Genomic DNA, 13,055 nt, shown 5'->3' on the forward strand with positions numbered 1-13,055 from the left:
AATAGAGCATCTCCTAAATAGCAATGTATTACATGTTTAAAACATGCCATTAGTTCACAAATTATTAATCAAATTGTACAAATCTCTGCATTGTTCTGTAGAGATCATAATGTGTACTTTTATAAATGTTAGTCGTTCCTGCCAAGAGGATGCATTCTGTTTGCCAAAATCTCGCCTCCTCCCCATATTTTCTCGCCCGCTGCGTTGAGTGCAAAGCATATAAGTGCAGTTGAGTATATTAATGAAAACCTTTCTGCCATCAATCCCTGGTAGTTTCCCTAAAAGACATAACAGCACAAGCTATCAGTTAATAGTAACATTTTCATAAAAAGTATGTAAACCATCTGAATCAGAATTATACAGCATATAAAAATGTGCATCTTACAGATGTGACCCACACTGATAATTTTATGGATCTTACAGAAAGACTGTTTCTTCCAAGTCAGTAAGAATAATCTGTCCTAATGTAGAAATAATTACATTGAACCCGTGACAAAATATTTAATATACTACAACTGAGCTAACATTTGTTGTATATTTTTTTTACAGACACATTTATAGTTATTCAGTTTATTTTATAATTGAGATTTGTTTTAGAATATAAATCCAATATAAAGATTAGCTTATATATTTGCAATGCACAGTAAGTGTTCTACACAGTAAAGTAACATATCTATTTGTGTGCTGCCCTAGGCCTTGTGAAATCTGCTGCCTCCCAAATATCCCCCCAACAATTTTAGCTTCATTTATTTCACTTAAACGGACTTGAGTCATTAAAAGGACTCAAAGGCACATATGAAGGGGTAATGAACTCCCACTAGATCAGGGGTCGCCAACCTATCGGACCTCAGGGACCACTAAACTCATAATTTTTAATCCCGTGGACCGCTAAAATTATTATTTTTTTTTTTAAAAAGGTACACATTTCTATAATGTGTGTACGTGTGTGTGTGTATATATATATATATATATATATATATATATATATATATATATATACACACATACTGTACATAACTAGTATAACCATAGCTAAGTTTACATTATGTATATATTTACACATTTTTAAGACTTATTTTTTGGAATTAACTAACTGAATGACAGAACTGAGATAATACTTCCAAATGACAGATGAAGGGTGAGTGACAACTTTTGAGCTGGAAACAGAGAGGCAGAAAGTAGGGAAAAAATAATTGTTTAAAAGGACCACAAGACTTCCAAGTTACCTCCCCAGTTAGGAATTATTCAAAAGTACTTATGATCACGGACAGACATTGGAGTCATAAATTAAGTTTATATCAGAAAGCTCTCAATATTGATGTGAGCTAACCACGACTGATGTTACTGGCAATTACTATAATACTAGTGGGATATGATTGATCTGCTGGATGGCAATCACTGGAATTCAGGTGGAATGGCTTTGTGCGCGGGAAAATTATTATAATGAAAAATATTTAATTTAAAAAAAAAAAGATGGAGGGGAGGAAGACAAACAGTGATGTAAGTCCATCTGAAGAAATTAAGAAAACTACTACAAAGAGTACTATGCAATGTGCATAGGGAGATTGTAATTTAACCCCTCTGTAGGGAGTTGTGGCGCAACAGGGATGACAGAGGCGATTATTTCTCTTGTTAAGTGTATTCAGTCCACGGGTCATCCATTACTTATGGGATATATTCCCTTCCCAACAGGAAGTTGCAAGAGGATCACCCAAGCAGAGCTGCTATATAGCTCCTCCCCTCACATGTCATATCCAGTCATTCTCTTGCAACCCTCAACATAGTAGGAGGTCGTGAGAGGAGTGTGGTGTTCTATACTTAATTATTTCTTCTATCAAAAGTTTGTTATTTTTAAATGGCACCGGAGTGTGCTGTTTTTTTTTTCTCAGGCAGTATTTAGAAAAAGAAATCTGCCTGCGTTTTCTATGATCTTAGCAGAAGTAGCTAAGATCCACTGGCTGTTCTCGCACATTCTGAGGAGTGAGGTAACTTCAGAAAGGGAATAGCGTGCGGGGTCTCCTGCAAATGAGGTATGTGCAGTAAAATATTTTTCTAAGGAATGGAATTGACTAAGAAAATACTGCTGATACCGAAGTAATGTAAGTACAGCCTTAAATGCAGTAGTAGCGACTGGTATCAGGCTGATTAAATGTATGTGCAGTAATGTAATTTTCTAAGGAATGGAACTTGACTAAGAAAATGCTGCTAATACTGAAAGTAATGTAATGAGCCTTAACTGCAGTAGAAGCGACTGGTAGCAGGCTTATAAATAACAATACATATTCTTTAAAAAGGGATCTTGAAAACGTTTACTGGCATGTTTAATCGTTTTTGTGAGGTACATTGCTGATAAAACTTATAGGGGCATGAATTTTTCCACATAGCTGACTTATATTTCTGCATAGAAACAGTTAACTGAGGTTTCCCACTGCTGTAATGATGAGTGGGAGGGGCCTATTTTAGCGCTTTTTTGCGCAGTAAAAATTCAGTCACGGTCTTCCTGCTTCTTCCTGCATGACCCAGGACGTCTCTAGAGAGCTCAGAGGTTTTCAAAAGTCATTTTGAGGGAGGTAATCAGTCACAGCAGACCTGTGACAGTGTGTTTGACTGTGTTAAAAACGTTTATTTGCATATTGATTATCCGTTTTTGGGTATTAAGGGGTTAATCATCCATTTGCTAGTGGGTGCAATGCTCTGCTAAACTAATATATTTACTGTGAAAATTTGGTTGCTATAACAGATTTCGTTCATTGTTATTTCAACTGTTACAGTTTTTTTGTGTTTCTTAAAGGCGCAGTAGCGTTTTTTTATTTTGCTTGTAAATTTATTTTAAAGCATTTTCCAAGCTTGCTAGTCTCATTGCTAGTCTGTTTAAACATGTCTGACACAGATGAATCTGTTTGTTCACTATGTTTAAAAGCCAATGTGGAGCCCCATAGAAATATGTGTACTAAATGTATTGATGTCACTTTAAATAATAAAAGTCAGTCGCTATCTGTAAAGGAATTATCACCAGACAAAGAGGGGGAAGTTATGCCGACTAACTCTCCTCACGTGTCAGTACCTTCGCATCCCGCTCAGGAGGTGCGTGAGATTGTGGCGCCAAGTACATCAGTGACGCCAATACAAATCACGTTAGAAGACATGGCTACTATTATGAATAATACCCTTACAGAAGTGTTATCTAAATTGCCAGAATTAAGAGGCAAGCGCGATAGCTCTGAAATAAGGACAGAGCGCGCTGGTGATATGAGAGCCATGTCTGATACTGCGTCACAGTTTGCAGAACATGAGGACGGAGAGCTTCATTCTGTGGGTGACGGATCTGATCCGGGGAAGCCGGATTCAGAGATCTCTAATTTTAAATTTAAGCTTGAGAACCTCCGTGTATTGCTTGGAGAGGTTTTAGCGGCTCTGAATGACTTAACACAGTTGCAATTCCAGAGAAAATGTGTAGGCTGGATAGATACTATGCGGTGCCGGTGTGTACTGACATTTTTCCTATACCTAAAAGGCTTACAGAAATTATTAGCAAGGAGTGGGATAGACCCAGTGTGCCCTTTTCCCCACCTCCTATATTTAGGAAAATGTTTCCAATAGACGCCACTACACGGGACTTATGGCAGACGGTCCCTAAGGTGGAGGGAGCAGTTTCTACTTTAGCTAAGCGTACCACTATCCCGGTGGAGGATAGTTGTGCTTTTTCGGATCCAATGGATAAAAAATTAGAAGGTTACCTTAAGAAAATGTTTGTTCAACAAGGTTTTATCTTACAGCCCCTTGCATGCATTGCGCCTTGCATGCAATGCTGCTGCGGCATTCTGGTTTGAGTCTCTAGAAGAGGCCATTCGCACAGCTCCATTGGATGAAATTATGGACAAGCTTAAAGCACTTAAGCTAGCTAATACATTTGTTTCTGATGCCATTGTACATTTAACTAAACTAACGACTAAGAACTCCGGATTCACCATCCAGGCGCGCAGAGCGCTATGGCTTAAATCCTGGTCAGCTGACGTGACTTCTAAATCTAAATTGCTTAATATTCCTTTCAAAGGGCAGACCTTATTCGGGCCTGTTTTAAAAGAAATTATCGCTGACATTACTGGAGGTAAGGGTCATACTCTTCCTCAGGACAGGGCCAAATCAAAGGCCAAACAGTCTAATTTCCGTGCCTTTCGAAACTTCAAGGCAGGAGCAGCATCAACTTCCTCCGCTCCAAAACAGGAAGGAACTGTTGCTCGTTACAGACAGGCCTGGAAAACTAACCAGTCCTGGAACAAGGGCAAGCAGGCCAGAAAACCTACTACTGCCCCTAAGACAGCATGAAGAGAGGGCCCCCTATCCGGAAACGGATCTAGTGGGGGGCAGACTTTCTCTCTTCGCCCAGGCGTGGGCAAGAGATCTCCAGGATCCCTGGGTGTTGGAGATTATATCTCAGGGATATCTTCTGGACTTCAAAGCTTCTCCTCCACAAGGGAGATTTCATCTTTCAAGGTTATCAGCAAACCAAATAAAGAAAAAGGCATTTCTACGCTGTGTACAAGACCTCATAGTAATGGGGGTGATCCACCCAGTTCCGCGGACGGAACAAGGGCAAGGATTTTACTCAAATCTGTTTGTGGTTCCCAAGAAAGAGGGAACCTTCAGACCAATCTTGGACCTAAAAATCTTAAACAAATTCCTAAGAGTTCCATCATTCAAAATGGAAACTATTCGAACCATCCTACCCATGATCCAAGAGGGTCAGTATATGACCACAGTGGACTTAAAGGATGCCTACCTTCACATACCGATTCACAAAGATCATTATCGGTACCTAAGATTTGCCTTTCTAGACAGGCATTACCAGTTTGTAGCTCTTCCCTTCGGGTTAGCTACGGCCCCGAGAATTTTTACAAAGGTTCTGGGCTCACTTCTGGCGGTGCTAAGACCGCGAGGCATAGCGGTGGCTCCGTACCTAGACGACATTCTGATACAAGCGTCAAGTTTTCAAATTGCCAAGTCTCATACAGAGATAGTTCTGGCATTTCTGAGGTCGCATGGGTGGAAGGTGAACGTGGAAAAGAGTTCTCTATTACCAATCACAAGGGTTCCCTTCCTAGGGACTCTTATAGATTCTGTAGAGATGAAAATTTACCTGACGGAGTCCAGGTTATCAAAGCTTCTAAATGCTTGCTGTGTCCTTCATTCCATTCCACACCCGTCAGTAGCTCAGTGCATGGAAGTAATCGGCTTAATGGTAGCGGCAATGGACATAGTACCATTTGCGCGCCTGCATCTCAGACCGCTGCAATTATGCATGCTAAGTCAGTGGAATGGGGATTACTCAGATTTGTCCCCTCTACTAAATCTGGATCAAGAGACCAGAGATTCTCTTCTCTGGTGGCTTTCTCGGGTCCATCTGTTCAAAGGGATGACCTTTCGCAGGCCAGATTGGACGATTGTAACAACAGATGCCAGCCTTCTAGGTTGGGGCGCAGTCTGGAACTCCCTGAAGGCTCAGGGATCGTGGACTCAGGAGGAGAAACTCCTCACAATAAATATTCTTGAGTTAAGAGCAATATTCAATGCTCTTCTAGCTTGGCCTCAGTTAGCAACACTGAGGTTCATCAGATTTCAGTCGGACAACATCACGACTGTGGCTTACATCAACCATCAAGGGGGAACCAGAAGTTCCCTAGCGATGTTAGAAGTCTCAAAGATAATTTGCTGGGCAGAGTCTCACTCTTGCCACCTGTCAGCGATCTACATCCCAGGCGTGGAGAACTGGGAGGCGGACTTTCTAAGTCGCCAGACTTTTCATCCGGGGGAGTGGGAACTTCATCCGGAGGTCTTCGTTCAACTGATTCATCGTTGGGGCAAACCGGAACTGGATCTCATGGCGTCTCGCCAGAACGCCAAGCTTCCTTGTTACGGATCCAGGTCCAGGGACCCGGTGAGCGGCACTGATAGATGCTCTAGCAGCCTCTTGGGTTTTCAACATGGCTTATGTGTTTCCACCATTTCCACTGCTACCTCGACTGATTGCCAATATCAAACAAGAGAGAGCATTGGTGATTCTGATAGCACCTGCGTGGCCATGCAGGACCTGGTATGCAGACCTAGTGGACATGTCGTCCTGTCCACCATGGTCTCTGCCTCTGAGACAGGACCTTCTAATTCAGGGTCCTTTCAATCATCCAAATCTAATTTCTCTGAGGCTGACTGCATGGAGATTGAACGCCCAATCCTATCAAAGCGTGGCTTCTCGGAGTCGGTTATTGATACCTTAATACAGGCTCGGAAACCTGTTACCAGAAAAATTTACCATAAAATATGGCGTAAATATTTATATTGGTGCGAATCCAAGAGTTACTCATGGAGTAAGGTTAGGATTCCTAGGATATTGTCTTTTCTACAAGAGGGTTTAGAAAAGGGCTTATCTGCTAGTTCGTTAAAGGGACAGATTTCTGCTCTGTCTATTCTTTTACACAAACGTCTGGCAGAAGTTCCAGACGTTCAGGCTTTTTGTCAGGCTTTGGCTAGGATTAAGCCTGTGTTTAAGACTGTTGCTCCGCCGTGGAGCTTAAACTTAGTTCTTAAAGTTCTTCAAGGTGTTCCATTTGAACCCCTTCATTCCATTGATATTAAGCTGTTATCTTGGAAAGTTCTGTTTTTGATGGCTATTTCCTCGGCTCGAAGAGTCTGAGTTATCTGCCTTACATTGTGATTCTCCTTATCTGATTTTCCATTCAGACAAGGTAGTTCTGCGTACTAAACCTGGGTTCTTACCTAAGGTAGTTTCTAACAGGAATATCAATCAAGAGATTGTTGTTCCATCATTATGTCCTAACCCTTCTTCAAAGAAGGAACGACTTTTGCATAATCTGGACGTAGTCCGTGCCCTGAAGTTCTATTTACAGGCAACTAAAGATTTTCGTCAAACTTCTTCCCTGTTTGTCATTTATTCTGGTCAGAGGAGAGGTCAAAAAGCTTCGGCTACCTCTCCTTTTGGCTTCATAGCATAATACGTTTAGCCTATGAGACTGCTGGACAGCAGCCTCCTGAAAGAATTACAGCTCATTCCACTAGAGCTGTGTCTTCCACCTGGGCCTTTAAGAATGAGGCCTCTGTTGAACAGATTTGCAAGGCTGCAACTTGGTCTTCACTTCATACCTTTTCAAAATTTTACAAATTTTACACTTTTGCTTCTTCGGAGGCTGTTTTTGGGAGAAAGGTTCTACAGGCAGTGGTTCCTTCCGTTTAAAGTTCCTGCCTTGTCCCTCCCATCATCCGTGTACTTTAGCTTTGGTATTGGTATCCCATAAGTAATGGATGACCCGTGGACTGAATACACTTAACAAGAGAAAACATAATTTATGCTTACCTGATAAATTTATTTCTCTTGTAGTGTATTCAGTCCACGGCCCGCCCTGTCTTTTTTTGAGGCAGATCTAAATTTTAATTAAAACTCCAGTCACCACTGCACCCTATGGTTTCTCCTTTCTTGTCTCGGTCGAATGACTGGATATGACATGTGAGGGGAGGAGCTATATAGCAGCTCTGCTTGGGTGATCCTCTTGCAACTTCCTGTTGGGAAGGGAATATATCCCATAAGTAATGGATGACCCGTGGACTGAATACACTACAAGAGAAATAAATTTATCAGGTAAGCATAAATTATGTTTTTCTGCTTGTTTGTGTCCACGGACCACTAAAATCTTCTTGCCTTTCTACCAGTGGTCCATGAACCACCGGTTGGCGACCGCTGCACTAGACATCCAGGAATCACTAATTTGTATTACTCGTAGCAAAGTAAGAGCAAGATTACAAGTGATGCGTGACGGACTTTGCGTTAGTGCAACTGTGTTTTCGTGATTCATTTTTCTTCTGCTGAAATTACAAGTCGGGGGAAATCGCCATTGCGCTACTGCAATAGTCATTTCCACGTAAATCCATACCGTGATCTAAGAGCTCTCGTAAAGTGTTTTGCAAAAATAAATGTTTCACAAAACACAAAAAAATACATTACAAAGTACACTTAAACCCATAAACTACATGATTAACCCCTAAACCACCCCCCCACATCGCAAACACTAAATAAAACTATTAACCCCAAAGCTGCCATCCCCCCACATTGCAAACTATTTAAATAATTCATTAACCCCTAAACCGCCGTCCCCCACATCATTATCTAAATAAATCATTAACCCCTAAACTGCCATCCCCCCACAACGCACAGTCATAAACTAATAACTAAACCCCCTAACCTAATACATAAAAATTTTTTTTGCATGTTTATGTCCCTTTAATCAATCCAAGGATGAATTTAAATAGATAAAGTCCTGCTCAGGATCCTCAAGCCAATCAGGAGCAGCAATTTGCTTCACTCTGCCAATCACAGGCATTGTTCTGCTTGGGAGCTGCAAGACTTCCCAACCAGGACTTTACTTTAGTGTTTTTTGTTTTGTGTGCAGGGTTTTGTGAAATTATTGCATTTAAATATCACTTTTAACGGAAAGAAGCAAACAAATAGCTCTACAGTGAAAGAAGAGTTTATTTTCTGATAAAATCCCTCAATACAGTATTATTATTATAATGCAATCGTAAATATAAGTTATAACATGCACCACCACACCTTGCTGAATCCGTTGGGCTCAGCAGCCAATCGTGTTCTGTATGTGTGGCTACAGTTTGAAGCTTTAACAAAAATACAATAAAATATATCCATGCATTTAACCAAACAATAATCTTCTCTGTTGTTATATAGAAATGTATTATCTGACTTGAATGTCCTTTTACTTGGTGTGATGATTTGTAGCACTGAGAGAATCTTTTTATATACAAGTCTGTAATATGCCATGAAAAATGCATTATTCCAGGTAATAACTATTCTCGAATTTGTTCATTATGCTGTATTTTTTTCTATTTCCAATTAAGATATTTCTTGCTGTTTATAACAACTACATATTCCAGCTGTTCCCTTTATGTAGCCGAAACCATTTTCTGCACTGCATCATTAAATAAGAGATGCCTTTTAGACAAATAGTCTAATCTGTCAAAATTAATTTACATATTGCACAAATAAATACACCACACAACAACTGTTCTCAATACCTAATGATCATCTAAACCATCACTTAGCAATACTTCTGCATTTGTTTTTGACATTAAGGAGACCTATATAAAGTAATGGCAAACTCGGACAAAACAAACAGAATGCATTATTTCAGAAGAGCTCTGTGTTGTTTATAAAGTTGTTGTTTTTTTTAGTGGGCAGTTTAGCTGTTGGAAAATAACCAGTAAAAAAAAAAAAAGGGGGGAAACATGATTTTTGTTAAAATATACTCTGCAAATCATAAAAATATGCTCAGTGTGGAATGTTTAAATTATTTTATGTCTGAAAAATAACTGCATACAAAGTAGGGTAAATGTTTTATTTTTCCCTTTGTGGTAATATAAATCTGCTTTTTTTTCTACAAATACATTTTAGTTTTCTCTCATTTTATTTTTGTTTTTCTTTGGATTTGTTTTTGTTTATTATTAGCGTTAATAAGATTATTTGATAGTTCCTCTTTACTGTAACAGCAACATGATTGTAGGACTGGTCCTTAATAAGTATAAAGCAAAAAAATGAAACATAAATAAACCCTGACAGAACACTCACAAGCAGCAAAAAGACATGCAGCAAACACTTGTCTCCTTTAGAGATTTATATAAAGTGAAAACAACAGATCGATACAGAGATGACAGAAATGTTACCGCATTCTATGAGTTGCAAATGTTTAAAAAAAAAAGCAAAACTGGAAAGAGAAATATATACACTAATCTTTAAAAAAAAAAAAATACCTGAAGAATAACTTTTGTGAAACCACCTTGAGAAAATGTGAGCATCAGTTCAGAATGTAAATTTAGAATATTCATTAGTGCATTTCAAATTTAAATAAAAGCATTTTTGCATTATACTCTTATTTGCAAAACTATTTCTTGTCAAAGTTATCACTGGATTTATAAACAGGGGCACGATGATCAAAAACTTGTTGGCATAGAGAGAAATTATGCAAAACCTTTGTTTTTTTTTTTGAACATTATATTGTAATGCATGAGTCTTTTATTCACATCCAGTTCTCGATGATCAAATCTTCACCGGGCCAGATGTAAAAGACCACGCTGGCACTCGCTCACTGGCGAGGGAAACTTTCCTGGGGAGAGTGAAGTTAGCAGGGAGAAGGGGACACACTTTAAAGGGACACTGAACCCAATTTTTTTCTTTTGTGATTCAGATAGAGCATGAAATTTTAAGCAATTTTCTAATTTACTCCTATTATCAAATGTTCTTTATTCTCTTGGTATCTTTATTTGAAATGCAAGAATATAAGTTTAGATGCCGGCCCATTTTTGGTGAACAACCTAGGTTGTCCTTGCTGATTGGTGGATAAATTCATCCACCAATCAAAAACTGCTGTCCAGAGTACTGAATCAAGAAAAAAGCATAGATGCCTTCTTTTTTATATAGAGATAGCAAGAGAAGGAAGAAACATTGATAATAGGAGTAAATTAGAAAGTTGCTTAAAATTGCATGCTCTATCTGAATCACGAAAGAAAAATTTTGGGTTCAGTGTCCCTTTAACATTTAAATCCTGCAGCCAATACAGTCAGTATATAGTATCTTACAATGGCCTCTATTTTCATATGCATATTTTTGGGGGGTTCTATGTTTTCTGCCTATTTTTTACACAATCTCAATACCTTTCACTTTGCCTTAAAAACATGATGCCGGTATGTAGTGCTATGGCTTGGTTTAGATTGTAGTGGAAAGAGAGTTGGATGGCTTCATTTTATTCTTGGACCCAGGCCATGTGTTATCAGTGCAATCCCTTGAGTCGGCTCTAGGTATACAGCATGCATTCCAGCCAGTTTTGGGAAGCAGAAGAATCATGATATACTTTAAGAGAAAACAAATAATACATGTGAATTAAAAAAAATTCTATGCTTAATTATTCATTTTATGGATTCATTTTAGTTTTATTTCTTTTGATTGTTTGTTTTAGCATGTTGTAAAGCTATATTGTAGAATTATTAGTGGTTAATAGGTTAAAAAAAGATTTAACAAAAACTTGAAACTATTTGAGGCAATCAGTTAAAAGGACAGTCTACTTTACTACCCATTTCCCAGCTTTGCACAACCGACATTTGCTAAAATGCTAGTTTGTAAATAGCACTGAGATAAGAGCGTAGTCTGCAGAGGTTTAAATATAAGGTAATCACAGAGGTAAAAAGTATATTAATATAACGGTGTTGGTTATGCAAACCTGGAGAATGGGCAATAAAGGGATTATCTATCTCAAACAACAAAACATTTCAAGTAGATTGTCCCTTTAACTAAAACAATGTTAAATGTTCACGTTGAGTTGAAGTTATAAACAGGCAGAGTTGAACTAGTTCTTCACATTTCATGTTTTTAGACGACCTTTAATTCTCATTTTTATTATGCTTTTCTTAAAGGAAGCCCAGCATCAATGCAAAATTCATCTTGCTTTGTTCTTTTATTATAATAACTACATATACAACGTTATCTTTTGGATTTTAAAATGAATTTATATATTTATTTTTATTTTTGTGACAGGTAAATGGTTTAACTACGGAATCATCTTCCTTGTCTTAATGCTTGATCTTAACATGTGGAAGAACCAAATATTTTACCAGCCCTCAGCCTATGGACAATATTTAGGTCCAGGACAGCAGATATATACTGTTGAAGACACAGAAAGTTTAAAATATCTTAATAAAACAACGTTAACATGGGAGTGGAGATCAAATAATACAGACCCATATACCAACAGGACTTACGTAGAGGGAGATATGTTCCTACACAGTAGATTCATTGGAGCAAGTCTCAATGTGAAATGCTTGGCTTTTATTCCAAGTCTTCTGGCTTTTGTTCTATTTGGATATTTCATTTCATTCTTTGGCCGATTCCTTAAAAGTGAACAAAGAACGGAGAAGAAAGATAAATCATATAAACGAATCAATAGAAAATCTCCTTCTGAGCACAGCAAAGAAATGGGTATGACCATTGAGAACTTGCAAGCTGTCGTGGAAGAACCTTTATACTTGCATGATCCCACATTGGTATCGGTGAGGGCAAAGCCAAGTGAAATAAACTGCTACCCTACTCCTGCAGAGAATGTAAGCTCCGTGTCACAAGTAGAGCCAACTGAAGACATTATTCCCATGAATGATTCTGTTAGTTAACCGTGTGACAACAGTTTTGTCAATAATGTAAAAATTATTTGTGGTTTCTTAAAGTTAGTTATACTTTTTGTAAATTAAACTTATTTAATGTTTACAATGTCAATCTATAACCCACAACTGGTGCTCACAAATGTGTCATTGGAACACTTTGGTATTGTGCTATATGTGCCTATATTTATCATTTCTTAGAACATAGGTGCATCTCTTACTATTGCACAAATCTATAGTACATCTATTTGCATACACAATATTATAGTAATTCTATTGTGTGTTTTATTCTTGGTGTGCCTTTATTACAAAGTACCTTTTCTAAGAGACATTTTCAAATTATTTTTTTAATTTCACGTTTTGTACTGTATTCATTTTTTTTTTTTTTTGTTCTGTGTTTTTGTTTTGCTACTGTAGGCTGCTTATATCTAGGATGGATATGAAAAAAAAACTTTGAGATATAAAGAACAGAGTACAGTTAATATTCACTTACGATACTAGTTAATATATATTTCACACTTAGATGTGTGCATAATTTTTATAGCACATGTTCTCCATTTTCATGTTTTTGTTTATTTTAATGGTTAAATTTAGGGATGTGCATTAGTCTAATTTGCTTAATATGGTGGCCGCCAGCAGAATTATACTACTTTCGGAACCATATTTCTACTTATGAAAGTGCAATACTCTATGGTCTGGATGTGCACTTTTACCAGAAAAAAATCTGGCTCTGAAAATTGCTGAAAGCTGCTGGCGGCAACCAAATTCAGCCTTTGTTGACGAATTAGACAAATACAGATCCCTAGTTAAATTAATCGTTTTAGGGGTTTTCG

The 13,055-nt window shown here is 38.1% G+C and overlaps 1 protein-coding gene across 1 annotated transcript in view; it reads left to right on the top strand.

The window, feature by feature from the left end:
• Positions 1 to 12,234, top strand: part of TMEM117 (transmembrane protein 117) — a 1,400,775-nt gene extending 1,388,541 nt beyond the window's left edge. The window contains exon 8 of the mRNA XM_053719203.1: positions 11,606 to 12,234. Within this exon, the coding sequence (XP_053575178.1) occupies positions 11,606 to 12,234 (629 nt within the window). The remainder of the gene's footprint in view (positions 1 to 11,605) is intronic.
• The last annotated feature ends 821 nt before the right edge of the window (positions 12,235 to 13,055 follow it).

The sequence above is a fragment of the Bombina bombina genome, chromosome 6, assembly GCF_027579735.1.
Source record: "Bombina bombina isolate aBomBom1 chromosome 6, aBomBom1.pri, whole genome shotgun sequence".
NCBI lineage: Eukaryota > Metazoa > Chordata > Amphibia > Anura > Bombinatoridae > Bombina > Bombina bombina.